This window comes from Colossoma macropomum, unplaced genomic scaffold (genome assembly GCF_904425465.1).
Source record: "Colossoma macropomum unplaced genomic scaffold, Colossoma_macropomum, whole genome shotgun sequence".
Taxonomy (NCBI): Eukaryota; Metazoa; Chordata; class Actinopteri; order Characiformes; family Serrasalmidae; genus Colossoma; species Colossoma macropomum.
This window is the reverse complement of record NW_023494796.1, coordinates 10,280,643-10,306,768: the sequence shown is the minus strand read 5'-3', so window position 1 is coordinate 10,306,768 and position 26,126 is coordinate 10,280,643. Positions and strand designations below refer to the sequence as shown.

The 26,126-nt window shown below is 38.6% G+C and overlaps 2 protein-coding genes across 2 annotated transcripts in view; one reads left to right on the top strand and one right to left on the bottom strand.

Moving 5' to 3' along the window:
• The window catches only part of LOC118816518 (C-type lectin domain family 4 member E-like), a 35,484-nt gene extending 20,031 nt beyond the window's left edge, over positions 1–15,453 (top strand). Inside the window, exon 5 of the mRNA XM_036582934.1 lies at positions 15,425–15,453. Coding sequence (XP_036438827.1) covers positions 15,425–15,453 — 29 coding nt within the window. The remainder of the gene's footprint in view (positions 1–15,424) is intronic.
• Positions 15,454–21,824: 6,371 nt separating this feature from the next.
• On the bottom strand, positions 21,825–23,458 carry LOC118816517 (C-type lectin domain family 4 member M-like). Its single transcript, XM_036582933.1, has 4 exons — positions 23,341–23,458; positions 22,510–22,649; positions 22,329–22,435; positions 21,825–22,233 (listed from the first exon to the last, which is right to left on the bottom strand). Exons 1-4 carry the CDS (start codon positions 23,456–23,458, stop codon positions 22,092–22,094), a joined length of 507 nt encoding a protein of 168 aa, XP_036438826.1. The 3' UTR covers positions 21,825–22,091.
• Positions 23,459–26,126: the final 2,668 nt, after the last annotated feature.

Sequence of the window (26,126 nt, the reverse complement as noted above, 5' to 3'; positions counted from 1 at the left end):
TGTGTGTGTGTGTGTGTGTGTGTATGTACATGAATATCATGTATATCATGAATGCACAGTGACTAGGCAGACATCATTTTCCATTTCGTCTAGCTCCACATGATACTAGACCCAGTGACATTTCTTTAGCCAGCGAGTTGGCTAAATGAAGTTATATTTGGACAGCAAATCTGATTATGGAGTGCCTCTCAGTGATTTTAGTCCCATCTAAATTTGCAATGTCATTCACTTTTTATATGTTGTTACAGTATTTGTTATGTACTTAATTAGTCCTCCAAGGGAAATTCATAATTTTGCTGTCTAGCTGTGCCCAATCTGGGAGCAGCACAGCGTCGCCAGCAGAGCAGCATCACCATCATTAAGTGGCTTTCCCATGGGCACAACCAGGTATACCTGGTTAGTCATAGGATTTGAACCTACAACCTTCCGGTTGATGGCTCAGCTCTCTTACCGCCCGGTTACCAGCCACCCAAACGTGGCGCATAGCAGATACTGTATATAAATAATATATGTAAATATATTGTTATATGAGGGGAAAACATCCATTGAGCTGCACACTAGAATTAGAGAGTATCATTGCGCCATACACATACACATTTCTTAACTTCTTTCAGTGCACATAGTGGCCGTTTTCACTGGAAATGAGGACATGTCCAGCAGTTTCTTTAAATGATTTTGCAATGGATTTGCCTTACGGTCAGCGCTCTCAACTCTTTGGGTGTTGAGCAATGTGCATGCAGTGTGTTGTTGCAGCCTGTGAAAGCCTAGCTAGAACACATTTTTTTACACTTAAGTTAAGATTTAATGTTTAACAAAAATGATCAATGGCTTATACAAGGTAAAGTGCAGTAAGAATAAAGTGCAAGTCTTTATAGGCACATGAGAAGAGAAATGTTTTCAACTAGGATACAAAAATCACCACATCTGTATCTTCTGTCAGTCTGTTCCAGCTATATGTATCATAACAGCTAAATGCTGTTTCACTATGTTTAGCTTGGACTCTACTAACTAACCTGTTTCGCTGGATCTAAGAGATGAACTTACTTTATATTCTTTAAGCATATCAGAGATGTATTCTGGGCCTAAATCATTCAGTGACTAATATACAAATAGCAGCACTTCAAAAAATCTATTCTGTAACCAACCAGGAGTCAGTGTAAAGATTTTAGAACCGGAGTAATGTGCTCTGTTCTCTTGGTCCTGGTTAAAACTCTTACAGCAGCATTTTGAATGAGCTGTAGCTGTTTTTTGGGAAGCCCAGTTAAGTAACCATTACACCAGTGGTGGACATTAACAAAGTAAATGTAATTCGTTACTGTACTTAAGTACTTTTTTCGTGTATCTGTACTTTAGTATTTCCATTTTGGGTGACTTTTTACTATCACTCCACTACAATTTAAAGTCAATATCTTACTTTTTGCTCCACTACATTATATGAAATCTGTTGTTCCTTTTGGCTTATGTGTGTATAAAAACATAACATGTCGAAATGAAAGAAGCGTGAAGCAGCACACCAATCAGGGCACAGCGCGCACTTTGTTTTGAGCTTGTTTTGACCTGTTGGACATACTGAGCCAGTGAAAGCATATGGTTCAATGTCAAGTTTGGGAGTTCTTACATAAATGATGGAAGAAACTCCTGACTCTAACCTAACTTTGTGTAAATAGACCACAAAATAGAATTATGTACTCATATGCAGTTGTGACTGGCATGTTTGTTTTTTCTGAATTTAGACAAACACTATTTAATGTTATAGTAAATTTGTTTTTGCTAGTTTATGTTTATGAACAGAGAACCTACAGATGCGATATAGTAAAGAAAACTCATTTATGAACCTGTATTTTAAGCAAGTTTGTATTAAACTTAAACTCGTAACTAAGTTGCAAATAAATCTTAAACTGAATCTTTGCCTGTTTGCACATAGTTATTTCATAGCCACTCAGTTCTACCTAATGGAAATTGTTTGCCTTCAGTGTTTTGTGCTTATGATAATTTTAATAGGCATCAACATCAGACTAATTAATGACATTCTGTTAAAAGACTGGTTTACCAAGAGTGATGGCTTCATGCTGCCTTCAGATCCTATAAAACAAACAATGGCAATACTGGAAATCTGTTCTTTAGCACACTTGCTGACCTTTAGACTTCTGAAATCTGCAGATTTTAAGGGAAGCAGTTTGAAGCACCATTTGCAGTATTCTCTCAATAGTCAGGCTGTTTATAGGCCTGCAGGGGTACAGTGGTGCCACTGCAGCATTTTTGACTGCATTTTCATTTTCTTATCTCAGAAGCAGCACCTGTTCACTATGATAAAGGATTATGGTCAGGGAATTAAGTAAGTAACTTCGGAATAGAAACAGCAGTAACATTTTCTATAAAATCATTTTAAATCAGGCCTAGTCATTCTTTTTTTTTCTCTCAGTTGTTTGTAAAGTTTGTCCAAGTTTATTTTCCAAAATAAAAGGCTCTGTGTATTTAAAATCTGTTTGAGAAGATTAAAAACTGATTAAAAAATACAACAGCTTTAACTTAACAGACAACATTCATAACAACATAAACTATCATCTTACTAATCAAGGAATATAAACAAAGATTGTTTAATCATAATTTTATCCACACCAGAGAACTTGTAGAGAGGAGAATTACCACTTAAACACTAGAGGGCGCTCCCGAGCGAGTCCAAAATGAATGGGTTAAGATGGAGCATTTGAGCAAAAACATAGTTTATAAATGCTTAAACATGTTTAATATAAAAGAACACATTCATTTCCTAAACATAGAACAGCTTAAAACGATTTATCACTGCTGTTATATTTTTAGGAGCTTTTGAATTCCAGTTATAGGAGTTTAAAATGGCGCCTCATGTACGTTAATGATGTCAGTGAGCGCAAACAGCCAGTTAGCTGCTTCACACTACCTACTCCACACAGTAGTAATGTTAGCATCCTGCTGCCCAAAACCCATTTGCTGTAGAAAAAGTCATATACAAGATAAACTGGTTGACCAGGATCCAAAACAGTACATATGCTGGTTTGGCCAGTGACCAGGCATGTTGGTCTAGGCTTGTTTTTCTAGCAGAGCTGCTAGTAAAGTACTGTAAATTTACAGTAAGTATTGCACTGTGTATGGTTAAATACTGTAAAAATATTTACCAGGAATATGCAGTACTTTACTGGCAACTCCATCACCAGTAAAGTACTGTAAAATCTATGGTAAACTACATCACAGTGTTCCTGTGCTCCAGGTGACTCTGGAGCATAAAGCTGCTATTTTTGCTGGTATTAATTTATGTTAATATGGTACAGTAAATTGCTGTGATGTAAATAATGTAACTATCCAGTAATTACTGTAACATTATACTGAATTTGTATAACGTGTACATCAGAGTAGATGAGCCCAAAAACTAGCTCCAGGTGTGTGTGATCATGAATGAGTGGAGCTGAAGCAGGTGAGAGCCAAAGTAAAATGAGAGAGCCCACCTGCTGTCTTCCTGGAGCAGGCGCTCTGTGATAAACTATGAATGAATGAATGAATGAATGAATGAAAATAATAATAATCTTTATTTATATAGCACTTTTCATGATGGTGGCAGCTCAAAGTGTTTTACAGACAGGTGCTAAAGCTTAACAGAAACAGAACAAATTATGAGTATTAATTTAAAACCATGTAAGACAATAAGATGATGATACGGGTCAAATTAAAAAGATAAATACCAAAAGATGTGGAGTTTAATTTAAACACTGAGTTAAACATTTTTAAATGATTCTTCAAAGTGCACAGGTAAAATAGTCTGTTCTCCTGCACTGCCTCATTTTAAAGGTCTCTCACAGATCCAAACTAAACGGTCATTACAGGGAAAATCCGCCCAGCTCCATGAAGTGCCAAGCTCATGGCCAATCACGGCACAGTTTTCATGTCCATGACCATTGGGTTCCCCTGGTATCCAGAACCTGAAAGAGAGAATCAGAGGATCTGATCTAGAGCAGTGAGGAGTCAGAGTCAGTAACTGCATCATGACCACAGCTCAGTTCAGAGGTCTCTTACTTAGTGGTCAGTTCTGAGCCGTCCACCCATTTCCAGACTCCCTCCTCGTCAGTGTCGGTCAGACCAATCCAAGCTCGACTGCTGCCCAGTTTATTAGTGATAAACTCCTGCAAGTGTGATACAATATAAAGAGTTAGTTCTGAACAGTGATTCTCTCTCTCTCTCTCTCTCTCTCTCTCTCTCTCTCTCTCTCTCTCACCTGTTCTTCTTTGGTGTTTATGATCAGCAGGTCTGCTCCTCTCTCTCTGCAGTCCTGTCTGCTCTCAGTCCAGTTCTTCCTACTGGAGATGTAGTAAAGACTGTTACCGAAGCAGCTCCATTCCTCCTGTTTTACTTCTTCTATGGACAGAATTCCCAAAGACAAAATGAATGAAGATTCCACATCATCACTATACTAGACAGCAAAAACAATTACTCTGGCCTTGTCACAGTTGTCAGGTAGTTAATGTAAGTAATATTTACAGTACTCATACTTTAATGTTTTTTTACAGGAATGGCACTTTTTGTTTTTACAAGACTGTATATTGACAGCACTGTGTTACTGTATTCAACAATATCTACTTTTCTTGTATGTGGGTATATGTTTATTCGGAAATTAAAGTGTTACATTAAATCTTAAATGCTTTTTAAATGACTCAAAAATCCCAATAAAATTTTTTTCATAAATACAAACAACTATTCTTTGTCCTGCTCCCACCCGCAGTCCAGTATAACTGTTTTCAATCTTCTCTGGCATGAATTTAAATGAGCACAACATGCCAGACCTGCGCCTTTTAAAAAAAATATATATTATTTTCACAAGTGGAAATGTAGGGGTTAAGGTTTGGGACAGCCACTCCCCAATAGAAATTAGCCTATAAATGATGACTTTGTGTATATTTACTTTATTACTGTGGCATGCGCCTGCCCCCGATGGCCACGAGAGGATGGCAGGGAGAGAGCCGCGTGTTAGGAGGGGGGGTGGGCGGAGCACAAAGCCCGAGCTCGGGACTCGCTCCTTGCCCTGGTGCCCCTCATGGCTGGCACCGCCGTCCCATTGTGTCCCTTGGCAGAGCTCGGGCTTTGCGTCCCCCCCACCTCCACTCGCGGCTCTCTGTAAAGATATTATTAAATATTCAAAAAACATCTTGAAACAGTGATGCAATTATGCTCGTATATATAAAAAAAAGCATCCAGAAAAAACCTAGTCTACAAGGAAGCTTGAGGCTCGCCACTTTGCCACGTAATACAGGTCAAACAGAATTTACTAATCCCTGCTTTCTGTTTTTATTAGCATTTCACACACTGCCCCTACTTTTTATGGTGTAAATTAAAGTGAGTTGCACCACACACTTTGGACGTTGAGCTAAGTATCCACTAAATATAAACTCCTCCTCCTAAGCAGGTGGAAGTGTTGAGGAAACTAACATAAACAGCAAAACATACTAATTTTACTAAGGACTTAGTAAAAACTTTACACACAAACTTAAGTAAGACATCTACGTAAAACCTGTGCAATACAGGCCTGGAGCTGAAGTAAAATCCCTACATTTCCATTAAAAAAAGACCAGAACTGGATTGTAATTGGTTGCCTTAACTTAGTTACTTGTACTCATGTAATGTATCAATGGTTTGATTGGTGTCATAAATCATAAAATCAAAAACTTCTACTCAGGAATATTTGTGAGGAAAGTAATCTACCTTTTACTAATATACCTCAGTTCCACTGCTGAAAGCAGTGTGAGTGTGGGTTTATGCTACTCTACACACCACAGAGAAATACATCTGAAAACAGGAGCATAAAAAAAATCACTAACCCAGTTCAGAAAGCCTCCTCTGGAGTTCGTCTCTCTCTTTCTGTAACTGATCTCTTTCTATCGTCAGGCTGGTGTAAGTGGCCTCTAACCTTTCTATCTCTTTAGTTTTGTTGTTACAGATGGTCTGGTCCAGGTCAGTCACTGAAAGTACATTTTTTGCAACATACCGATTACTGACAAACATCAAGAAATGAATAGAAACAGGCAAATGAGAGTGTTTATCAGTATTTTGTAACTCTTCCTCTAGCCTTCACTACCACCTCACCCAAACTGTCATCACAAAGCTTTCACCTTTAAGACATGAATGGTGAGAAGCAAGAGTGCAACCAACTTGTAAGACTGAACTGTGGCATTGTGGAAAAATATCCCTGCAGATTTCTTTAAAAAACTAAAACAGGTGTCCTGAAAAGAATAGAAGCTGTAATAGACCATAAGGTTGGTTGACCTCATAGACACATGGTAGTATCTAACAAACTGGGAGTTTATGTAGAGGAGCCTGTGGACCAACCTAACGCAGAGCACAGTTTAACACAGACTTTTTACATCGTTCAAGAAGGTCAAGCAGCGTGTGCTTCTAGCCACATCACCACATTTCCTTTACTTCACTCACCATCTTTTTGCTGACAACGTAGCACCATTTTGAAACAGGTGACAAGCTCACAGCAAGCGATAGTTAGGCTTAAGTTCAGCCTCTGTACTGCAGGGTTAGTTGCTACATGGTGTTATAACTAAGCCACCTTTAGTAAACAAAGACAAAGTAAATTTTGTGATTTTGTTTCATATGTTCACACAGATTTTAAGATGAAATAATATTCAGAAACAATGTTCCATATTTTACTGATGTGTGATGTTTTTATTTGATGTCCAACACTGGACAAAAACACATTAGTCTGTGTTTGACACACAGTCTCATGTCAGATTTCATATATAATTTGATGTGTGTGCGTCTATCAGTGAGCCATCTGTCTGTCTTATAGACTGATAATATATAATGCAGTTTGGTTACATAGAATGTTACATACAACATAGAATTATATTGAATTAACTTAGTTTGCATTAATTCACCAGACTTTTGTAGCAAGTGTTACAGCTAATCCTACATAATAATACACTGCAGCACTTTAACCTTACAGGATCATAAGTATGATGAATCTCCAGACAGGGTGTGTCTCTTATGCGTGTTCCTTCTTTAATTGGAGAGAGATTGTGTGAGATAAGTCAATGTTAAAAATAAAAAGGGAAATGAGGAAATTTCCACAGAAATTGAGGCAAAAAGTGACAGCCAAACAATCCCACACATTTCACGTAATCCTATTTTGGTAAGTGAATTCAACATCTACTTTGTTTACATGAGAGTTATTGATTATAGGCAGATTTTGCCTTAATTCATTATATCAAATTTCTAGTGTGTCAGAGGTGTACATACACCTCTCTCTTTAAACAATCTGGTAGATTTTGGAAATTGATTGGCTAATTATCATAGTTAGGAGTTAACTGAGTGCAGCTGTGGCAGAATTTATGGGTCTACCTTTACTGTAAAGCCTGCTGGCCTAAAAAGAATGATCTACACTTGTTCAGTGTCAAATGTTTCTGGGTAGGCCTGTGAAAAAGTGGGTGTTGTGGGTAAAAATGGGTGGATAATATACGATTGACGATACAATCGTCACTCATTGCTGCCATATTTTTGACATACCACTGGTGAATTTAGGGATGACAGCAGTGCCTGTAGAGTCACCTTTGGTTAATCAAGCATCCTGACAGGTCAAATATAGCCATGGTGGCTGTGTGATTCATGGTTGTAGTGACAACAATGACAAAAAACAAAATAGTGTGAGCTTTTCTAGCATCCTGGCTGTCTGATGTGAGGGGAAAGAGGGTGAAGAAATCTTTGGATAGCAACAATAAACAGAAACAAACATCATTTTGTCACAGGCAGACATTTAGAGGAGGGATGACTTGTGTAGTTTTGACCGTTTTCAACTGGGAATTATTCACGATTAACAGTGGACACTGATGATTAACTTTTACAGATTAACAATTTAAATTGAAATTTCTAATGCTTTACTAGTTTGAATGCAGTCAATGCCAGAATGTTGGCAGGGCTCACGTTAACTTGAGCTTAATTCCTGATTAACCCAATCAAACATAGATATGCAGCTATATTACACACTAGGGGTTTTGACATCATATTTCTGCACAACAGAAAAAGCAACAAAACACCCAAATGCATAAGTTTAGTTTTGTTTCTTTTTTTTACCCATCCATAACTGTTAAACACCTTTTTCCTTTCATTTGTTCCTGCCATTCTTCTATAAACTGCTATTAGTCTTCCATAAACTGATTTGACTCCAGTTATCCTGTTTAAGTTTGTTTTATTAATTAACTATTTTTCATATGTTTATTTTAAAAAACTAGCTGCACTAAATGAAATGATAGTTTCGAATAGATTTTATCTCTCCTGTATCTCTGTCCTCACCAATTACTGTAAAAGTACACATTAAACATACGTTATAAAAGGCTGGTTGTATCAAAGCCCAGCTAACAGGAAACATAGCTACTCACACAGTTAATGAGACAAAAAGTATAATGTACCTGCTGATTCCTTAATAATGTTAGCTACATGATACTTTACCATCAGTATGCTGGTTTAGTACATACTGAGACATATTTACAGCCAAGATGGTAAAATGTACATCAAATGTTGTGACTCCCAAGGTGGTTTGATTTTGGTTGAAAGGACAAAATGGGCCTTGAAAAAATCAGAAAAAATAACAACATGCCAAGCTCACACTAGGAATTATTTTTAACCTTGAACTTCATAGGGGACCCTGAACAGTCCCTAAACATTTGATTTAACACCCAATAGAAAAAAGAAACTCTGAACGAACACCTTGAACTGTATGGAACACAGAAGATTTCCTAAATAATATTAGATTTAAACCTGATCATGGACAGACATGGATAGTGGAGAATGTGAATCCTCTTCACTTTTGACTTCAGAACCTGTGAAATACACTTTGTGAACTTTTCTAAGATAAACTGCACTACTAACTTGTGCACTTTTCTTCTTTTGACTTCATTTGGAAAGTTTACATGCTTAGATTATTCAGAGTCCAGTGCAACTGCTTTCTCTGTTTGGGAGCTAATGAAGCATTTACAGGATATAAAAAGTGAAATTATACTGAATTTGTATAACTTGTACATCAGTGTAGATGAGCCCAAAAACTAGCTCCAGGTGTGTGTGATGAGTGAGTGGAGCTGAAGCAGGTGAGAGCCAAAGGAAAATGAGAGAGCCCACCTGCTGTCTTCCTGGAGCAGGCGCTCTGTGATAAACTATGAATGAATGAATGAATGAATGAAAATAATAATAATCTTTATTTATATAGCACTTTTCATGACGGTGGCAGCTCAAAGTGTTTAAACAAGTTAAACATTTTTAAATGATTCTTAGTTAGGAGTTTATCACTTATTAGTGATAAACTCCTGCAAGTGTGATACAATATAAAGAGTAAATCATGTACTTGAGTTAAAGTAGAGATACCCGAGGTAAAATATTACTCCAGTAAAAGTAGTAGTCCTCAAATATTTACTTGAAATAAAGTACTGGAGTACTTGGTTTTAATTGAGACATAACATCAGTCCCAGTGTGACAACTTGGGAGGCAAATTCATAAAAATCCATAAAAAGAGTTATTTGACCAATCATGGCATAAAATCTGCAACAACTACAAGCACAGACAACTTTGTTTAAAATGTTTATTGGAATTAAACAGATCTTTACCTACCTCTACATGCTTTCTCAGGTTGGACGACAACATTTTTAAGGCATTGATAAAGTTTGTGCTACCATGCAAAACTTCATCAGTGCCTTCAAATATTTGCCATCCAACCTGAGAAAAGCAAACATTTAAAATGATACAAATCTTTCTTTCTGAAATCTTATTTCAGAAATCTCAACTATAGACTTTAGATATGGGCATGGGTGTTCTGGTCAGGAACCTTTAGCATTTTTATCTGCTGTAGAAGCAGCCATCATTACAGCTGCCAAGTCCAACTGTTCAAAAACTGCAGGACACACTTTGAACTTGACTGACAGCGTAGGAGGTTTCTGTGGTAGTTTTTTCTCCTGTGATGAGCACAAAATGGCCTATCACATTTCAGAAAAGAAAATTCGTCTGCTAACTTCAAAGTTAAACCAAAAATAATGAGAAGCTTCATAGAAATGTAGTGGACTCAAAAGTACAGTATTTGTCTTTCAAGTGTAGTGGCGTAAAAGTCATAAGTTTCCAAAAAAATTGATACTCAAGTGAACTACAGATACTTAAAAAGAGGCTAAAAGTGCAGATACCCAAAAAAGAGGCAAAGTGGCATATGCTCCACTATCAGCAAGAAGTTGAATGGGGGCCCCCTGGCCACCATGGAGCCCTAAGCAGCTGTTCATTACTCTTCTTACGTGTAAACCGTGGTGGCTGAGTAAAATATGGCAGTAACTGGGTATAAGCAGCTGAATGAAATATGTATGTTTTCCAGTCTGTGCCCAGGGGTCAGGTGGTGACTTCAACAACATGGGCACCTTTAGAAAGAGCAGAGAGGAAAGAGAGGAGCTGAAAAGCTTGCATGTGGAAAAAGGACTGAAAAATCTAATTATGGAGCCACTGAAAAATGGTGATCAGCATTTGGTTTTTGTTTTGTGTATAGAATAAAGAAGAATGCTTCAACCATCTCTCCTGCCTCCAGCATCCTTCTTTCTCCCCAGGGGAGCACAGGGTGTGCTACAGTGGTGCCGAGAGAAATCCCCATATGCAAGGGACAAGGCCAACTGTCAATATTGGATGCTCGTGATCTTCGGGCCCTCAGATGGCACTGCATTGAAAACAGGCATGATTCTGCACTGGAAATCACTGCATGGACTCAGGAACACTTCCAGCAATCATTGTCTGTGAACACAGTTCACCATGCAATCCACCAATGCAAGTTAAAGCTGTATCATGCAAAGAAGAAGCCATATGTCAACGCAATCCAGAAATGCTGCTGTCTTCTCTGGGCCGAAGCTTATTTAAAATGGACTGAACTGAAGTGGAAAAGTGTCCTGTGGTCAGATTAATCAAAATTTGGAAATTCCTTTTGGAAATCACGGACACCATGTCCTGCGGACTCAAGAGGAGAGGGACCATCCAGCTTGTTATCAGCGCACAGTTCAAAAACCTGCATCTGATGGTATGAGTGCCTATGGCATGGGCAGCTTACACATCTCGAAAGGCACTATGAATCCTGAACAGTATACAGAGGTTTTAGAACAACATGCTCCCATCCAGACGTCTCTTTCAGGGAAGGCCTTGCATATTTCAGCAAGACAAGGCTGAACCACATACTGCATCCATCACAACAGTATGACTTCACAGAGGAAGAGTCGGGTGCTGAACTGGCCTGCCTGCAGTCCAGACCTTTTACCAATGGAAAACATTTAGTGCATCATGAAACGAAAAATACAACACAACACAAAATGGCCTATTGCATTTCAGAAAAGAAAATTTGTCTGCTGACTTCAAAGTAAAGATTCAAAATAATGAGAAGCTTCATAGAAATGTAGTGGACTCAAAAGTACAATATGTGTCTTTGAAATGTCGTGGAGTAAAAGTCATAAGTTTCCAAAAAAATGATAACTCAAGTAAAGTACAGATACTTAAAAAGAGGCAAAAGTGCAGATACTCAGAAAAAGAGGCAAAGTGGCATATGCTCCAAAGCATGACAGGCATGAAACATTAACCTGGAAAAAATATGGATGTGAATCATGCTGTCTGTTCTTAGAGGTGCAATTCCAAAGCAGTTTCCTGTGAGCACTACCTTGAACTTCATTTACTCACCTAATTCTGACAACTTCTTCTGTAATTGGCCCATCTTATTTTTCATGTTGTCATAATCAGCTTGTAACTGGTCTCTCTCTGTAGTCAGGTTGGTGTAACTGGTCTCTCTCTGCAGTGAACATGATCCACAGCACTGTGATGGCAGCCAGCAGGAGAACACACAGCAGCCCCAGACACACTGCAGTCCGTCTGTAGCATCTACTTCCTGCAGTGTTAATTCCAGAAACTAGACAGATACATGATAATATTTAACAAATTTTTCACTTTACCTGAAAGCATGACATTTCTGTGATATACAAAGGTGGCTAATGCTTTACAGGAACTACTTGCACATGAAGCATTCATGGCATGTTCATAAGCAGTTCAATTAATTTGGACACTCCAAATTAAGTACATTATCATTTTGAAAGATTCATAAAATATATTCCTTAATGAGTAACAGGCAGAGCACTGTAGCGTGTCTCAGTTCTCCCTGATTTGCCCTGTTAGAAGCTGTAAGAGCCAAACCAAAGTATTGTCTTACAGTAGAAGAGACCAAAGAGTTGAGTGAGCTGTGTAAATTCTATAATGGAAAAAAAAAAACAAAACTATCATTAAAATAAGTGAGCTTGATGTGTAAATTGTGGCCGTGAAGGGACACACATGGTCAGCAACAATACTCAGACATTATATGCTGTGGCATTCAAACAATGTTGATATTATGTTGGTATTAATGGCCCCAAAGTGTGGCCTTTCCCCACACCTTTACACCACTTTGACCAGCCTTGACTGTTGACACAAGGCCGGTTGGGGCCATGGATTCATGCTGTTGGTACCAAATTCAGACCCCTATCATCTGTGTGCCTCAGCAGAAATCAAGATTCATCAGACCAGGCTACGTCTTTCCACTCTTCAACTGTCCAGTTTTGGTGAGGCCAGTGCAACTGCAGTCTCAGCTTTCTGTTCTTGACTGACTGAAGTGGAACCCAATGTGGTCTTCTGCTGTTGTAGCCCATTTGCCTCACGGTTTGACATGTTGAGCATTCTGAGATGCTTTTCTGCTCACCACAATTGTGCAGAGTGGTTATCTGAGTTACCATAGCCTTTCTGTCAGCTCCAACCAGTCTGACCATTCTCCTTTGACCTCAATGGAGGTGGCCACTTTATGGACTTTTAACTGACATGGACTTAAGACTCAAATCCTTTTGCTTTGAATGACTTTTTACCTTAATTATGTTTATTTTCTTAAAATAAATGATTATACGTTCCATTTTGTCACTACAAAAACAATCATGTCCGAAACTTTACCAAATATTTCAGTAATGACTGTTTCAACATAGTGACAGTTTCAGCTCATTTTTGAGCATAACTCTAAAAAAGCTAGTGATTACATTAGCATTAGCAAACACAGCTCTGAACAGTTGTACACACATAAAATTGTCATGCCTCCCTCCAGCTCAGTGTGAATACATGAGCAAGTATGTACAGTTTGTCACTTGTGTGCATGTACAGGTAGATCCATAAATATTTGGACATCAACAAAGTTACAGCATGTTGGAGTGGAAATTAATAATGAATATGAGCTCAAAGTGCAGACTTTCAGCTCTAATTGGAGGGTATTTACATACAAATCGGATAAACTGTGCAGGAATTACAACCATTAGCAAAGCATTTGCAACCAAGTATTAAAAAAGACAATTTATGATTGTTAGTTTATTAACTTCTGAGCCACTGAAAATGTGGGAGTGATGGATGAAAATGGTTGTTGTTCACCCAGTATGGATGTAAATACCCTCAAATACCTGAAAGTCTGCACTGTGAGCTCATGTTCATTTATATCATGTTCATTAATAACTTTGTCGACATCCAAATAATTATGGACCTAACGTTCTGTGTGTTTGCATGTATTTATATAGGTGAACATACCGCACCTGAGTTGTTGGGTTCCTGGTTGCTTCTTGTCATAGGATTCCTCAGACTTTCATAACCATCTTCACACATCTCCATTCTGAACAGTAGTAGTAGTCTATCATGCACCCTCCAGCTCAAAGTGGCTCTCTTTGTGAGGCATTGTTGCATTTATGCCACAGATTGAGGAAGTCACACTGGAACATTTACTTCAAGCATCGAATAGGACGTAATCTTCTTATATAGTCATGGTCAATATCGCTTATACAGCACTGTGCAAATGCCTGAGACACCCGTAATTTATTTCATTTCCAGTCAAACATGGCTATTAAGTACAGGGTATTTATTTTACAGTTTATGTGTAAGATAAGGTTTATTGCATAAGGAAGGGAACGTCAAATGAGAATAAGTTGTTGGTGAGTAAGTGAATGAAGTTCAAGAAATTATTTAAAAAATGGGACTCCTAACCATAAAAGACGTGATATATCACAAACTTTCACCATCAGATAAACAGCTTTCATCTTTGAGAGAGAGGAGAACATCAAGCTCCACTCCTGATTCAGATCTGACAAAAATCCACTGGTGGTCAAAAATCCACAGGGTCCGTCCTTCAATTGTGAGAAGACAACTTGTTGCTATGGGCAGGTTTCATACACAGGAGAATACCGTGATATTGACATATCATATGATATCACTTTCCAGGTTTAGCAATATTTTAACCAGTGTATCTGATAGATAATGAGAATTTAATACATAAGATAGCAGAGTCCCTGTTGCCAAGCAGTTTGTATTTAGTTTTGTTTAATCTTTTATTGTGCACTTTGCTTATAGTATCTAAGCCCTGCCAGCTAACTGCAAGTCATTTTCTTAAAATGCATAAAAATGAGGAAACATTATTAATGCTAACTTCAATATCACCCGATACTGTGATACTGGGATAATAGGGCTGCAATCAACAATGATTTCTATATTCAATAAATTGGTGCATTATGTTTTTGATTCATTGATTAATCTGAGAAAGCGAATGTGTGGCCAGTAGTCTATCAATAACAAATTAAAAATACAAGGAAGATTCATCTTTTGCACAGTGCTCCTTCAAACATAAAACGCCTACCCTGTCTTCTAAGTCATACTTTTATCAAGATCAACACTGCCAGAAGATGCCCCCTGCAAAAATGCTAACCAGTCCATTGCTTGCAAACACAGCTTCGATCATTTGTACACACATAAAATCATAATATTTTTATCTAAACACAAAAACGTTTTCTTAATAGCAAAAAATATGTATTTCGGTAGTGACAATTCTTAATGTTGATAAGGGGTGTGGCTAAAATAAGGACTAAAACTTTGTGTTTGGGGAGTGATTTGAAAATGTGCAATAGTGTGTGTGTGTGTGTGTGTGTGTGTGTGTGTGTGTGTGTGTGTGTGTACATGAATATCATGTATATCATGAATGCACAGTGACTAGGCAGACATCATTTTCCATTTCGTCTAGCTCCACATGATACTAGACCCAGTGACAAAGACATTTCTTTAGCCAGCGAGTTGGCTAACTTAAGTTATATTTGGATAGCAAATCTGATTGCCTCTCAGTGATTTTAGTGCCATCTAAATTTACAATGTCATTCACTTTTTATATACTGTTACAGTATTTGTTATGTACTTAATTAGTCCTCCAAGGGAAATTCATAATTTTGCTGTCTAGCTGTGCCCAATCTGGCAGCGTCACCAGGGGCTATGTGGCTTTCACAAGGGCACAACCAGGTATACCTGGTCAGTTGTAGGATTTGAACCCACAACCTTCCAGTTAATGTCTTACCTCTCTTGCCGTCAGGTTACCAGCCACCCAAAGGTGACACATAGCAGATACTGGCATATTCTTTTGTCTGATTCAGCTCTGGGAAATATCTTTTAGACTACTCCATCTTTAGGCTTCCACAGAAATAGGAACTTCAAACATATGGTTGTAAAAGCAGACATCAGTCAGGCCTGTTTAAAACAAAAACCTGTATGTGAAGAAAACATCTAGTGAGCTGCACACTAGAAAGAGTGTATCATGGCGCCATACACATACATATTTCTCAACTTCTTTCAGTGCACACAGTGGCCGTTTGCACTGGAAATGAGGACATGTCCAGCAGTTTCTTTAAATAATTTTGCAATGGATTTGCCTTATGGTCAGCGGGTCTCAACTCTTTGGGTGTTGAGCAATGTGCATGCAGTGTGTTGCAGCCTGTGACAGCCTAGCTAGAACACACTTTTTTACACATAAGTGAAGATTTAATGTTTAACAAAAATGAACAATTAAAATTAGCTTATACAAGGTAAAGTGCAGTAAGAATAAAGTGCAAGTCTTTATAGGAACATGAGAAGAGAAATGTTTTCAACTTGGATATAAAAATTACCACATCTGTATCTTCTGTCAGTCTGTTCCAGCTATATGTATCATAACAGCTAAATGCTGTTACACTATGATTAGCTTGGACAAGAACTAACCTGTATCCATGGATCTAAGATGCCTATTTAGTTTATATTCTTTAAGCATATCAGAGATGTATTCTGGGCCTAAACCATTCAGTGACTAATATACAAATAGCAACAACAAAAAATCTATTCTGTAAGTCCACGCTGCTGGAGATAAAAGCGGTTTTCTAGGTCTTGTTGGGTCCTTTCTTTCCTACAAGTTCATTAATGCTTGGGCTCAATTTCTGAGCTGCTGAACTGACATTACATGTTTATGTTGGTTGAACTGCAGCTGAAATGCAGCTAGTGCGTTTGGTGATTAGACTGGTGTGGAACTGCGTAGAATTGTGTAGAATTGAGGTGTAACTGCTGTCATATAGATTGTTGTTGGGGATGGGAAAGTCAGAGCACACATTATGTTGCCATGCATGCTGGGGACTGTAATGCAAAGCATTGTGAAACGAGCTAATAATAATAATAAAAAAAAAATTCAAATACTTTTGTGGGCTGGATAGGATTGTGTGATGGGCCTTGTGTTTGACACATGAGCTCTACCGCAACCACACACAATTCAAAGTGCAATTACTGTTTTGCTGAATTCAACATATTAGAGAAAAACATAAAATATGGCATAAATTTTGCACAAACCACATTTTGTTATGTTTTCTTTTCCCCTATATCTTAAACTCAGCAAATTAATAGAAATTGTGCAGTATAATTTGCAGGAAAATGCCATATTTAAGTTTGTTCCCTGTACAGGCTGTGTAAAGTTATTTTCATTTAGAAAGCATGTAATTTGACCAGGGGTGTTCAAAATTTTGCATGCAACTGTATAGATACACAGTTATCATAGCTATGTTTAATTATCTAAACAAGCTGCTTGTGAGTGCAAACTACTAGCCAACAGTAGCTAAGAGTCAAGATACCAGTAGCCAGTTTTGAGAGTTCTCGAAATGTGTTGCGTTAGAGACAGTGGCTGTGGTTGAGCTGTGATGGATTCATGCTGTTACTTTCACTTTAATCTTCCTCGACTAAAAGACTGCCTTCAGATCCTATAAAACAAACAATGTCACAGTGCTGTTATTGTATACAGACAGGGAGACAATACTGGAAATCTGTTCTTTAGCACACTTGCTAACCTTTTAGACTTCTGAAATCTGCAGATTTTTTTTTTATTTTTTTTTTTTGGATTTTAACCCAATTATTTCCCCAATTCAGTTGTCGCCAATTCCACCACTTTAAGTGATGGGGGGAGAAGGACAGACTATAATGACATACTCCATTCAGAAGAGTTTAGCAATCTTACTGCAATAGGAAAAAGACTTTTCTTAGATTCTGTAGTAGTTCTTCTTACTTTCTATTTTTAATTGCTAACCTTTGTGGGGATGTTTTGATGATATGATCAGAATTAATGCTGCACTTCAAACAATCACTGATGTAAGTTCCCAAAAATGTTTACGATTTTACAAGTGTCCCAAAACCACAATTATCACATTCTGTTTCTTCCTCAATGATCTTCACTGTTTTAGATGTATTAAGCTGGAGGTCACTGTTAGTACAACCTGTTACTGATTGATTCACCTCCTGCCACTAACTGGCCTCATTATTATCTGTAATTAGGCCTCTTATGGTGGTATCGTCTGCATATTTCACCATTTTAACAGATTCACTGTGAGATACCAGATCATTACTATATATGGGGACAGAACACAGCCCCTATACAAAGCGACCTGCACTGTGATGATTTTAACAGACTGTTTCTACTTTAAAAGGCCAAAAACTTTTTTGGGGGGAAAATTTGGGAAAATCTGAACGAGAAACTGACTTCATCTTCATGACTTTGAACCTAAAGCTGGCAAATGAGAAGCTGACTTCATCATTGTAAAAAGTCAAAGTCATATTTACAGCCAAGATGGTCAAATTTACATCAAATGTTGTGACTCCCAAGGTGGTGTGATTTTGAGTGAAGGGACAAAATGGCCCTTCTTAACATTTAGGTTTTTGACACCTGGGCTAGGCCTTGAAAAAATCAGAAAAAATAACAACTTGCGAAGCTCACACTAAGAATTATTTTTTACCTTGAACTTCATAGGGAACCCTGAACAGTCCCTAAACATTTAACAACCCCCCCCCCAAAAAAAACAAAAAACAAAAACAAAACAAGCAGAAACCAAGCACAGAATGAACACCTTGAACTGTATAAGGAACATGGAGTTCCTAAATATTAGATTTAAACCTGAATGTGAATCCTCTTAACTCATACTTTGTAAACTTTTACAAGACAAACTGCACTACTGACTTTGCACTGTGCACTTTTTCTCATTCGACTTCATTTGAATAGTTCACACACTTAGATGTCTATTCACAGTCCAGTGCAACTACCTTCTCTATTTGGGAGCTAATGAAGTATTTACTGGATATAAAAAGTGAAAAAAGATGAAAATGATTACAAAAACAGAAAAAAGAACTTAGTGACATGAGGTCTGCAAAAACCTTACACATTTAGGATCCAGTGTCCTGATTTCCAAACAGGGAAAAGGTTGTATTCCTATTTTATCAGGAAGCAGCAGGTGCTGTTTAAGAGCTATAAATGCCAGTTTTTCTCATCTTATTCAATTAAACAAGTGTTCAAAAGAAGCAATAGCAACATGGATGATATTCTAGCTAGCATGCTAACAGCCTATGTTCACCCAGCCTATGATCCAAAAATAAAAAGTAAAAAAAAAATTACTGAAATTACACTTTCAACAAATAATGAATCATGTTTTAGACACCACAGTAAATGCACAATGGAAATATTGTAAAAATCTCATTTTAGGCAAAATTTAAGTTTAACTTATTGTTAACTTACATCATGATAGCAAACATAATTCCACATAAACTGTTTACCAGCCACCTTTCATTTACCTGTAGACCTCTGGAATATAATGGTGTGCAACTAAAACTAGCTGTAACTAGTGTTAATGTAGTAATATAATATAGTAATATAAACAAAGATTGTTTAATCATAATTTTATCCACACCAGAGAACTTGTAGAGAGGAGAATTACTACTTAAACACTAGAGGGCGCTCCCGAGCGAGTCCAAAATGAATGGGTTAAGATGGAGCATTTGAGCAAAAACATAGTTTATAAATGCTTAAACATGTTTAATATAAAAGAACACATTCATTTCCTAAACATAGAACAGCTTAAAACGTTTTATCACTGCTGTTATATTTTTAAGAGCTTTTGAATTCCAGTTGTAGGAGTTTAAAATGGCACCTCATGTACATTAATGATGTCAGTGAGCGCAAACAGCCAGTTAGCTGCTTCACACTACCTACTTCACACAGTAGTAATGTTAGCATCCTGCTGCCCAAAACCCATTTGCTGTAGAAAAAGTCATATACAAGATAAGCTGGTTGACCAGGATCTAAAACAGTACATACAGTGGGGCAAAAAAGTATTTAGTCAGCCACTGATTGTGCAATTTATCCTACTTAGAAAGATGAGAAAGGTCTGTAATTTTCATCATAGGTACACTTCAACTATGAGAGACAAAATGAGAAAAAAAAATCCAGGAAATCACTTTGTAGGATTTTTAAAGAATTTATTTGTAAATTATGGTGGAAAATAAGTATTTGGTCACCCACAAACAAGCCAGATTTCTGGCTCTCACAGACCTGTAACTTCTTCTTTAAGAAGCTCTTCTGTCCTCCACTCGTTACCTGAGTTAATGGCACCTGTTTGACCTCGTTATCTGTATAAAAGACACCTGTCCACAGCCTCAAACAGTCAGACTCCAAACTCAGCCATGGCCAAGACCAAAGAGCTGTCGAAGGACACCAGGAAGAAAATTGTAGACCTGCACCAGGCTGGGAAGAGTGAATCTACAATAGGCAAGCAGGTTGGTGTGAATAAATCAACTGTGGGAGCAATTGTAAGAAAATGGAAGACATACAAGACCATTGATAATGTCCCTCGATCTGGGGCCCCACGCAAGATCTCATCCCGTGGGGTCAAAATGATCATGAGAACGGTGAGCAAAAATCCCAGAACTACACGGAGGGACCTGATGAATGACCTGCAGAGAGCTGGGACCAAAGTAACAAAGGCTACCATCAGTAACACACTACGCCGAGAGGGACTCAAATCCTGCAGTGCCAAGCGTGTCCCCCTGCTTAAGCCAGTACATGTCCACGCCTACGAGCATATGGATGATCCAGAAGAGGATTGGGAGAAAATCCTGTGGTCAGATGAAACCAAAATAGAACTTTTTGGTAAAAACTTAACTCGTTGTGTTTGGAGGAAGAAGAATGCTGAGTTGCATCCCAAGAACACCATACCTACTGTGAAGCATGGGGGTGGAAACATCATGCTTTGGGGCTGTTTTTCTGCAAAGGGGACTGGACGACTGATCCGTGTTAAGGGAAGAATGAACGGGGCCATGTATCGTGAGATTTTAAGCCAAAACCTCTTTTCATCAGTGAGAGCATTGAAGATGGAACGTGGCTGGGTCTTCCAGCATGACAATGATCCCAAACACACCGCTTGGGCAACGAAGGAGTGGCTCCGTAAAAAGCATTTCAAGGTCCTGGAGTGGCCTAGCCAGTCTCCAGACCTCAACCCCATAGAAAATTTGTGGAGGGAGTTGAAAGTCCATGTTGCCCAGCGACAGCCCCAAAACATCACTGCTCTAGAGGAGATCTGCATGGAGGAATGGGCCAAAATACCAGCTACAGTGTGTGCAAACCCGGTGAAGACTTACAGGAAACGTTTGACCTCTGTCATTGCCAACAAAGGTTATGTTACAAAGTATTGAGTTGAACTTTTGTTATTGACCAAATTCCTTATTTTCCACCATAATTTACAAATAAATTCTTTAAAAATCCTACAAAGTGATTTCCTGGATTTTTTTTTCTCATTTTGTCTCTCATAGTTGAAGTGTACCTATGATGAAAATTACAGACCTCTCTCATCTTTCTAAGTAGGAGAACTTGCACAATCAGTGGCTGACTAAATACTTTTTTGCCCCACTGTATGCTGGTTTGGCCAGTGACCAGCCATATTGGTCTAGGCTTGTTTTTCTGGCAGAGACAGCTGTTTGCTGATTGGTTCATCTTCTGTTATTTCAAATCAGAAAACAATCAGATACAAAGTTCTGTTTGCTTACAGGATCACCAAATAAATCAATGCAACATGATTGTCAATCAACCATTTACATTTATTAAATGTTGAATGCTGCTCCTAACTAAGAGAGAGGATCTGGTTAGCATTAGCTTAGCTAGCATAAGTGATGCAATTTCCACTAATTTACTGGCAGCAGAGCTGCTAGCAAAGTACTGTAAATGTACAGTAAGTATTGTACTGTGTATGGTAAAATACTGTAAAATATTTACCAGGAATATGCAGTACTTTACTGGCAACTCCATCACCAGTAAAGTACTGTAAAATCTATGGTAAACTACATCACAGTGTTCCTGTGCTCCAGGTGACTCTGGAGCATAAAGCTGCTATTTTTGCTGGTATTAATTTATGTTAATATGGTTCAGTAAATTGCTGTGAAAATAATGTAACTAGCCAGTAATTACTGTAACATTATACTGAATTTGTATAACATGTACATCAGAGTAGATGAGCCCAAAAACTAGCTCCAGGTGTGTGTGATGAGTGAGTGGAGCTGAAGCAGGTGAGAGCCAAAGTAAAATGAGAGAGCCCACCTGCTGTCTTCCTGGAGCAGGCGCTCTGTGATAAACTATGAATGAATGAATGAATGAATGAATAAATGAATGAAAATAATAATAATCTTTATTTATATAGCACTTTTCATGGCGGTGGCAGCTCAAAGTGTTTTACAGACAGGTGCTAAAGCTTAACAGAAACAGAACAAATTATGAGTATTAATTTAAAACCATGTAAGACAATAAGATGATGATACGGGTCAAATTAAAAAGATAAATACCAAAAGATGTGGAGTTTAATTTAAACACTGAGTTAAACATTTTTAAATGATTCTTCAAAGTGCACAGGTAAAATAGTCTGTTCTCCTGCACTGCCTCATTTTAAAGGTTTCTCACAGATCCAAACTAAACGGTCATTACAGGGAAAATCCGCCCAGCTCCATGAAGTGCCAAGCCTATGGCCAATCACGGCACAGTTTTCATGTCCATGACCATTGGGTTCCCCTGGTATCCAGAACCTGAAAGAGAGAATCAGAGGATCTGATCTAGAGCAGTGAGGAGTCAGAGTTAGTAACTGCATCATGACCACAGCTCAGTTCAGAGGTGTTCTTACTTAGTGGTCAGTTCTGAGCCGTCCACCCATTTCCAGACTCCCTCCTCGTCAGTGTCGGTCAGACCAATCCAAGCTCGGCTGCTGCCCAGATTATTAGTGATAAACTCCTGCAAGTGTGATACAATATAAAGAGTTAGTTCTGAACAGTGATTCTGTTTAAATCTGTTTTTTTTTCTCTCACCTGTTCTTCTTTGGTGTTTATGATCACCAGGTCTGCTCCTCTCTGTCTGCAGTCCTGTCTGCTCTCAGTCCAGTTCTTCCTACTGGAGATGTAGTAAAGACTGGAACCGAAGCGGCTCCATTCATCTTGTTTTGCTTCTTCTATGCACAGAAATACCAAAGACAAAATGAATGAAGATTCCACATCATCACTATACTAGACAGCAAAAACAATTACTCTGGCCTTGTCACAGTTGTCAGGTAGTTACTGTAAGTAATATTTACAGTACTCATACTTTAATGTTTTTTTACAGGAATGGCACTTTTTGTGTTTACAAGACTGTATATTGACAGCACTGTGTTACTGTATTCAACAATATCTACTTTTCTTGTATGTGGGTATATGTATATTAGGAAATGAAGGTGTTGCATTACATCTTAAATGCTTTTGAAATGACTCAAAAATTAATTTCACTTTTTTCACAAATACAAACAACTATTCTTTGTCCTGCTCCCACCCGCAGTCCGGTATAACTGTTTTCAGTCTTCTCTGGCATGAATTTAAAGGACCACAACATGTCAGACCTGCGCCTTTTAAAAAAAATATATTATTTTCACAAGTGGAAATGTAGGGGTTAAGGTTTGGGACAGCCACTCCCCAATAGAAATTAGCCTATAAATGATGACTTTGTGTATATTTAGTTTATTACTAAATTACTATTACTAGTTTATTAATCAAATGAAAAAGCAATGTATCTTAACCAGTTTCAGAGAGATGTCAAACCATTGCATGGACTATTCAACCAAATTAGTACTGCAGTGTTAAGACTTTAGATATTTACAAGGATTGAACCCAAGGCATTAATTGAGATATAGTAATTGTGGCATGCGTCCGCCCCCCGGGCCCCGGCGATGATGGCCGCGAGAGCCGACAGGAAGGCGGGGCCTGAACAACGAATGGTGATGAACATCGGTGAGGATGGCAGGGAGAGAGCCACAAGTTAGGAGGGGGGGTGGGCGGAGCGCAAAGCTCGGGACTCGCTCCTTGCCCTGGTGCCCCTCGTGGCCGGCACCACCGTCCCCCTCCTCCCGACGTGACTCGCGTCCCTCGGGGGAGCTCAGGCTTTGCGCTCCGCACCCCCCCCCCCATCGTGGCTCTCCCTGTCGGCTCTCGCGGCCGTCATGGGGCCCGGGGAGGCGGGCACATGCCACAATTACTATCTCAATTAATGCCTTGGGTTCAATCCTTGTAAATATCTAAAGTCTTAACACTGCAGTACTAATTTGGTAGAATAGTCCATGTAATGGTTTGACATCTTTCTGAAACTGGTTAAGATACATTGCTTTTTCATTTGATTCAATTCTAAGCATGACAATCCTGATAAAACACAAAAGAACAGCAGCCCCTTTAAGCTCTCGCAGAGTGTTTGTGTATTTGCACCATGTAAACAGAGGCCGAACCCTGCCAATATGGCAGAACTACCCCAACTGTCTGCAACGTGTTCCAAAAAAGGTGGGACAGGACAGTTAAAGATATTATTAAATGTTCAAAAAACATCTTGAAACAGTGATGCAATTATGCTTGGATATAAAAAAAAAAGCATCCTGAAAAAACCTAGTCTACAAGGAAGCTCGAGGCTCGCCACTTTGCCACATAATACAGGTCAAACAGAATTTACTAATCCCTGCTTTCTTTTTTTATTAGCATTTCACATACTGCCCCTACTTTTTATGGTGTAAAGAAGGTGGAAGTGTTGGGGAAACTAACATAAACAGCATAGAAAACTCAGAGAAGGACAAAAGCATGACCTAACTAAGTTAAACATGAAGCTGTTGTTGTGGTGGATGCCCGAATACCATTGTTTAAAAAAGCTGCACATTCGGTTGTTGGATTCGGATTCGGATCGTTTGGCTATATAAAACGTAGTAGTTTTACTTAGGTCTTAATAAAAACTTCAGACACAAACTTAATTTAAAAAATCTATGTAAAACCGGTGCAACACAGGCCTGGAGCTGAAGTAAAGTCCCTGCATTTCCATTAAAAAAAGACCAGAACTGGATTGTAATTGGTTGCCTTAACTCTGTTACCTGTACTCAAATAATGTATCAGTGGTTTTATTGGATAAAATCAAAAACTTCTACTCAGGAATATTTGTGAGGAAAGTAATCTACTTTTTACTAATATACCTCAGTTCCACTGCTGAAAGCAGTGTGAGTGTGGGTTTATGCTACTCTACACACCACAGAGAAATACATCTGAAAACAGGAGCATAAAAAAAATCACTAACCCAGTTCAGAAAGCCTCCTCTGGAGTTTGTCTCTCTCTTTCTGTAACTGATCTCTTTCTATCATCAGGCTGGTGTAAGTGGCCTTTAAACTTTCTATCTCTTTAGTTTTGTTGTTACAGATGGTCTGGTCCAGGTCAGTCACTGAAAGTACATTTTTGAAACATACCGATTACTGACAAACATCAAAAAAATATCCCTGCAGATTTCTTTAAAAAACTGAAAGCAGGTGTCCTGAAAAGTATAGAAGCTGTAATAGACCAAAAGGTGAGCAGACTGAATACTGAAGTTAACATTATATATAATACATGATAATACATTATTATATATTATATTTAAAAATATGTTATTACTATATATACATACAACCTGTCCAGTGTGTATCCTGCCTTCCGCCCAATGACAGCTGGGATAGGCTCCAGCACCCCACCGTGACCCAGAAGGGTAAGCGGTTTAGAGGATGTGTGTGTTTGTGTATATATATACATACGTATTGCCAAAAGTATTCTTTCGTCTGCCTCCACACGCATATGAACTTGAGTGAGATCCCATTCTTAATCCATAGGGTTTAATATGATGTCAGCCCACCCTTTGCAGCTATAACAGCTTCATCTTTGCTGGGAAGGCTTTCCACAAGGTTTAGGAGTGTGTTTATAGGAATTTTTGACCATTCTTCCAGAAGCGCATTTGTGAGGTCAGACACTGATGTTGGACGAGAAGGCCTGTCTCAGCTCTGTTGGAACAGTCATGTAGGAACAGGAAGGGGACGTCCCCAAACTGTTCCCACAAAGTTGGGAGCATGAAATTGTTCAAAATCTCTTGGTCTGCTGAAGCATTAAGAGTTCCTTTCACTGGAACTAAGGGGCCGAGCCCAACTCCTGAAAAACGACCTCACACCATAATCCCCCCTCCACCAAACTTTACACTTGGCACAATGCAGTCAGACAAGTACCGTTCTCCTGGCAACCGCCAAACCCAGACTCGTCTATCGCATTGACAGATGGAGAAGCATGATTCGTCACTCCAGAGAACACGTCTCCACTGCTCTAGAGTCCAGTGGTGGCGCTTTACACCACTGCATTCGACGCTTTGCATTGCGCCTGGTGATGTAAGGCTTGGATGCAGCTGCTCGGCCATGGAAACCCATTCCATGAAGCTCTCTACGCTGTTCTTGAGCTAATCTGAAGGCCACATGAAGTTTGGAGGTCTGTAGCGATTGACTCTGCAGAAAGTTGGCGACCTCTGCGCACTATGCGCCTAGGCATCCGCTGACCCCGCTCTGTCATTTTATGTGGCTGACCACTTCGTGTCTGAGTTGCTGTCGTTCCCAATCGCTTCCACTTTGTTATAATAC

What these genes read in the sequence shown, in the direction of transcription:
- LOC118816517 (XM_036582933.1), bottom strand. Translation starts at nt 23,458, where the DNA reads ATGTTCATCACCATTCGTTGTTCAGGCCCCGCCTTCCTGTCGGCTCTC. An exon ending in TATCTCAATTAATGCCTTGG is followed by an intron (nt 22,650 to 23,340) that starts GTTCAATCCTTG and finishes TTCTGTGCATAG; the next exon opens with AAGAAGCAAAACAAGATGAA. An exon ending in GGCTCAGAACTGACCACTAA is followed by an intron (nt 22,234 to 22,328) that starts GTAAGAACACCT and finishes TCTCTCTTTCAG; the next exon opens with GTTCTGGATACCAGGGGAAC.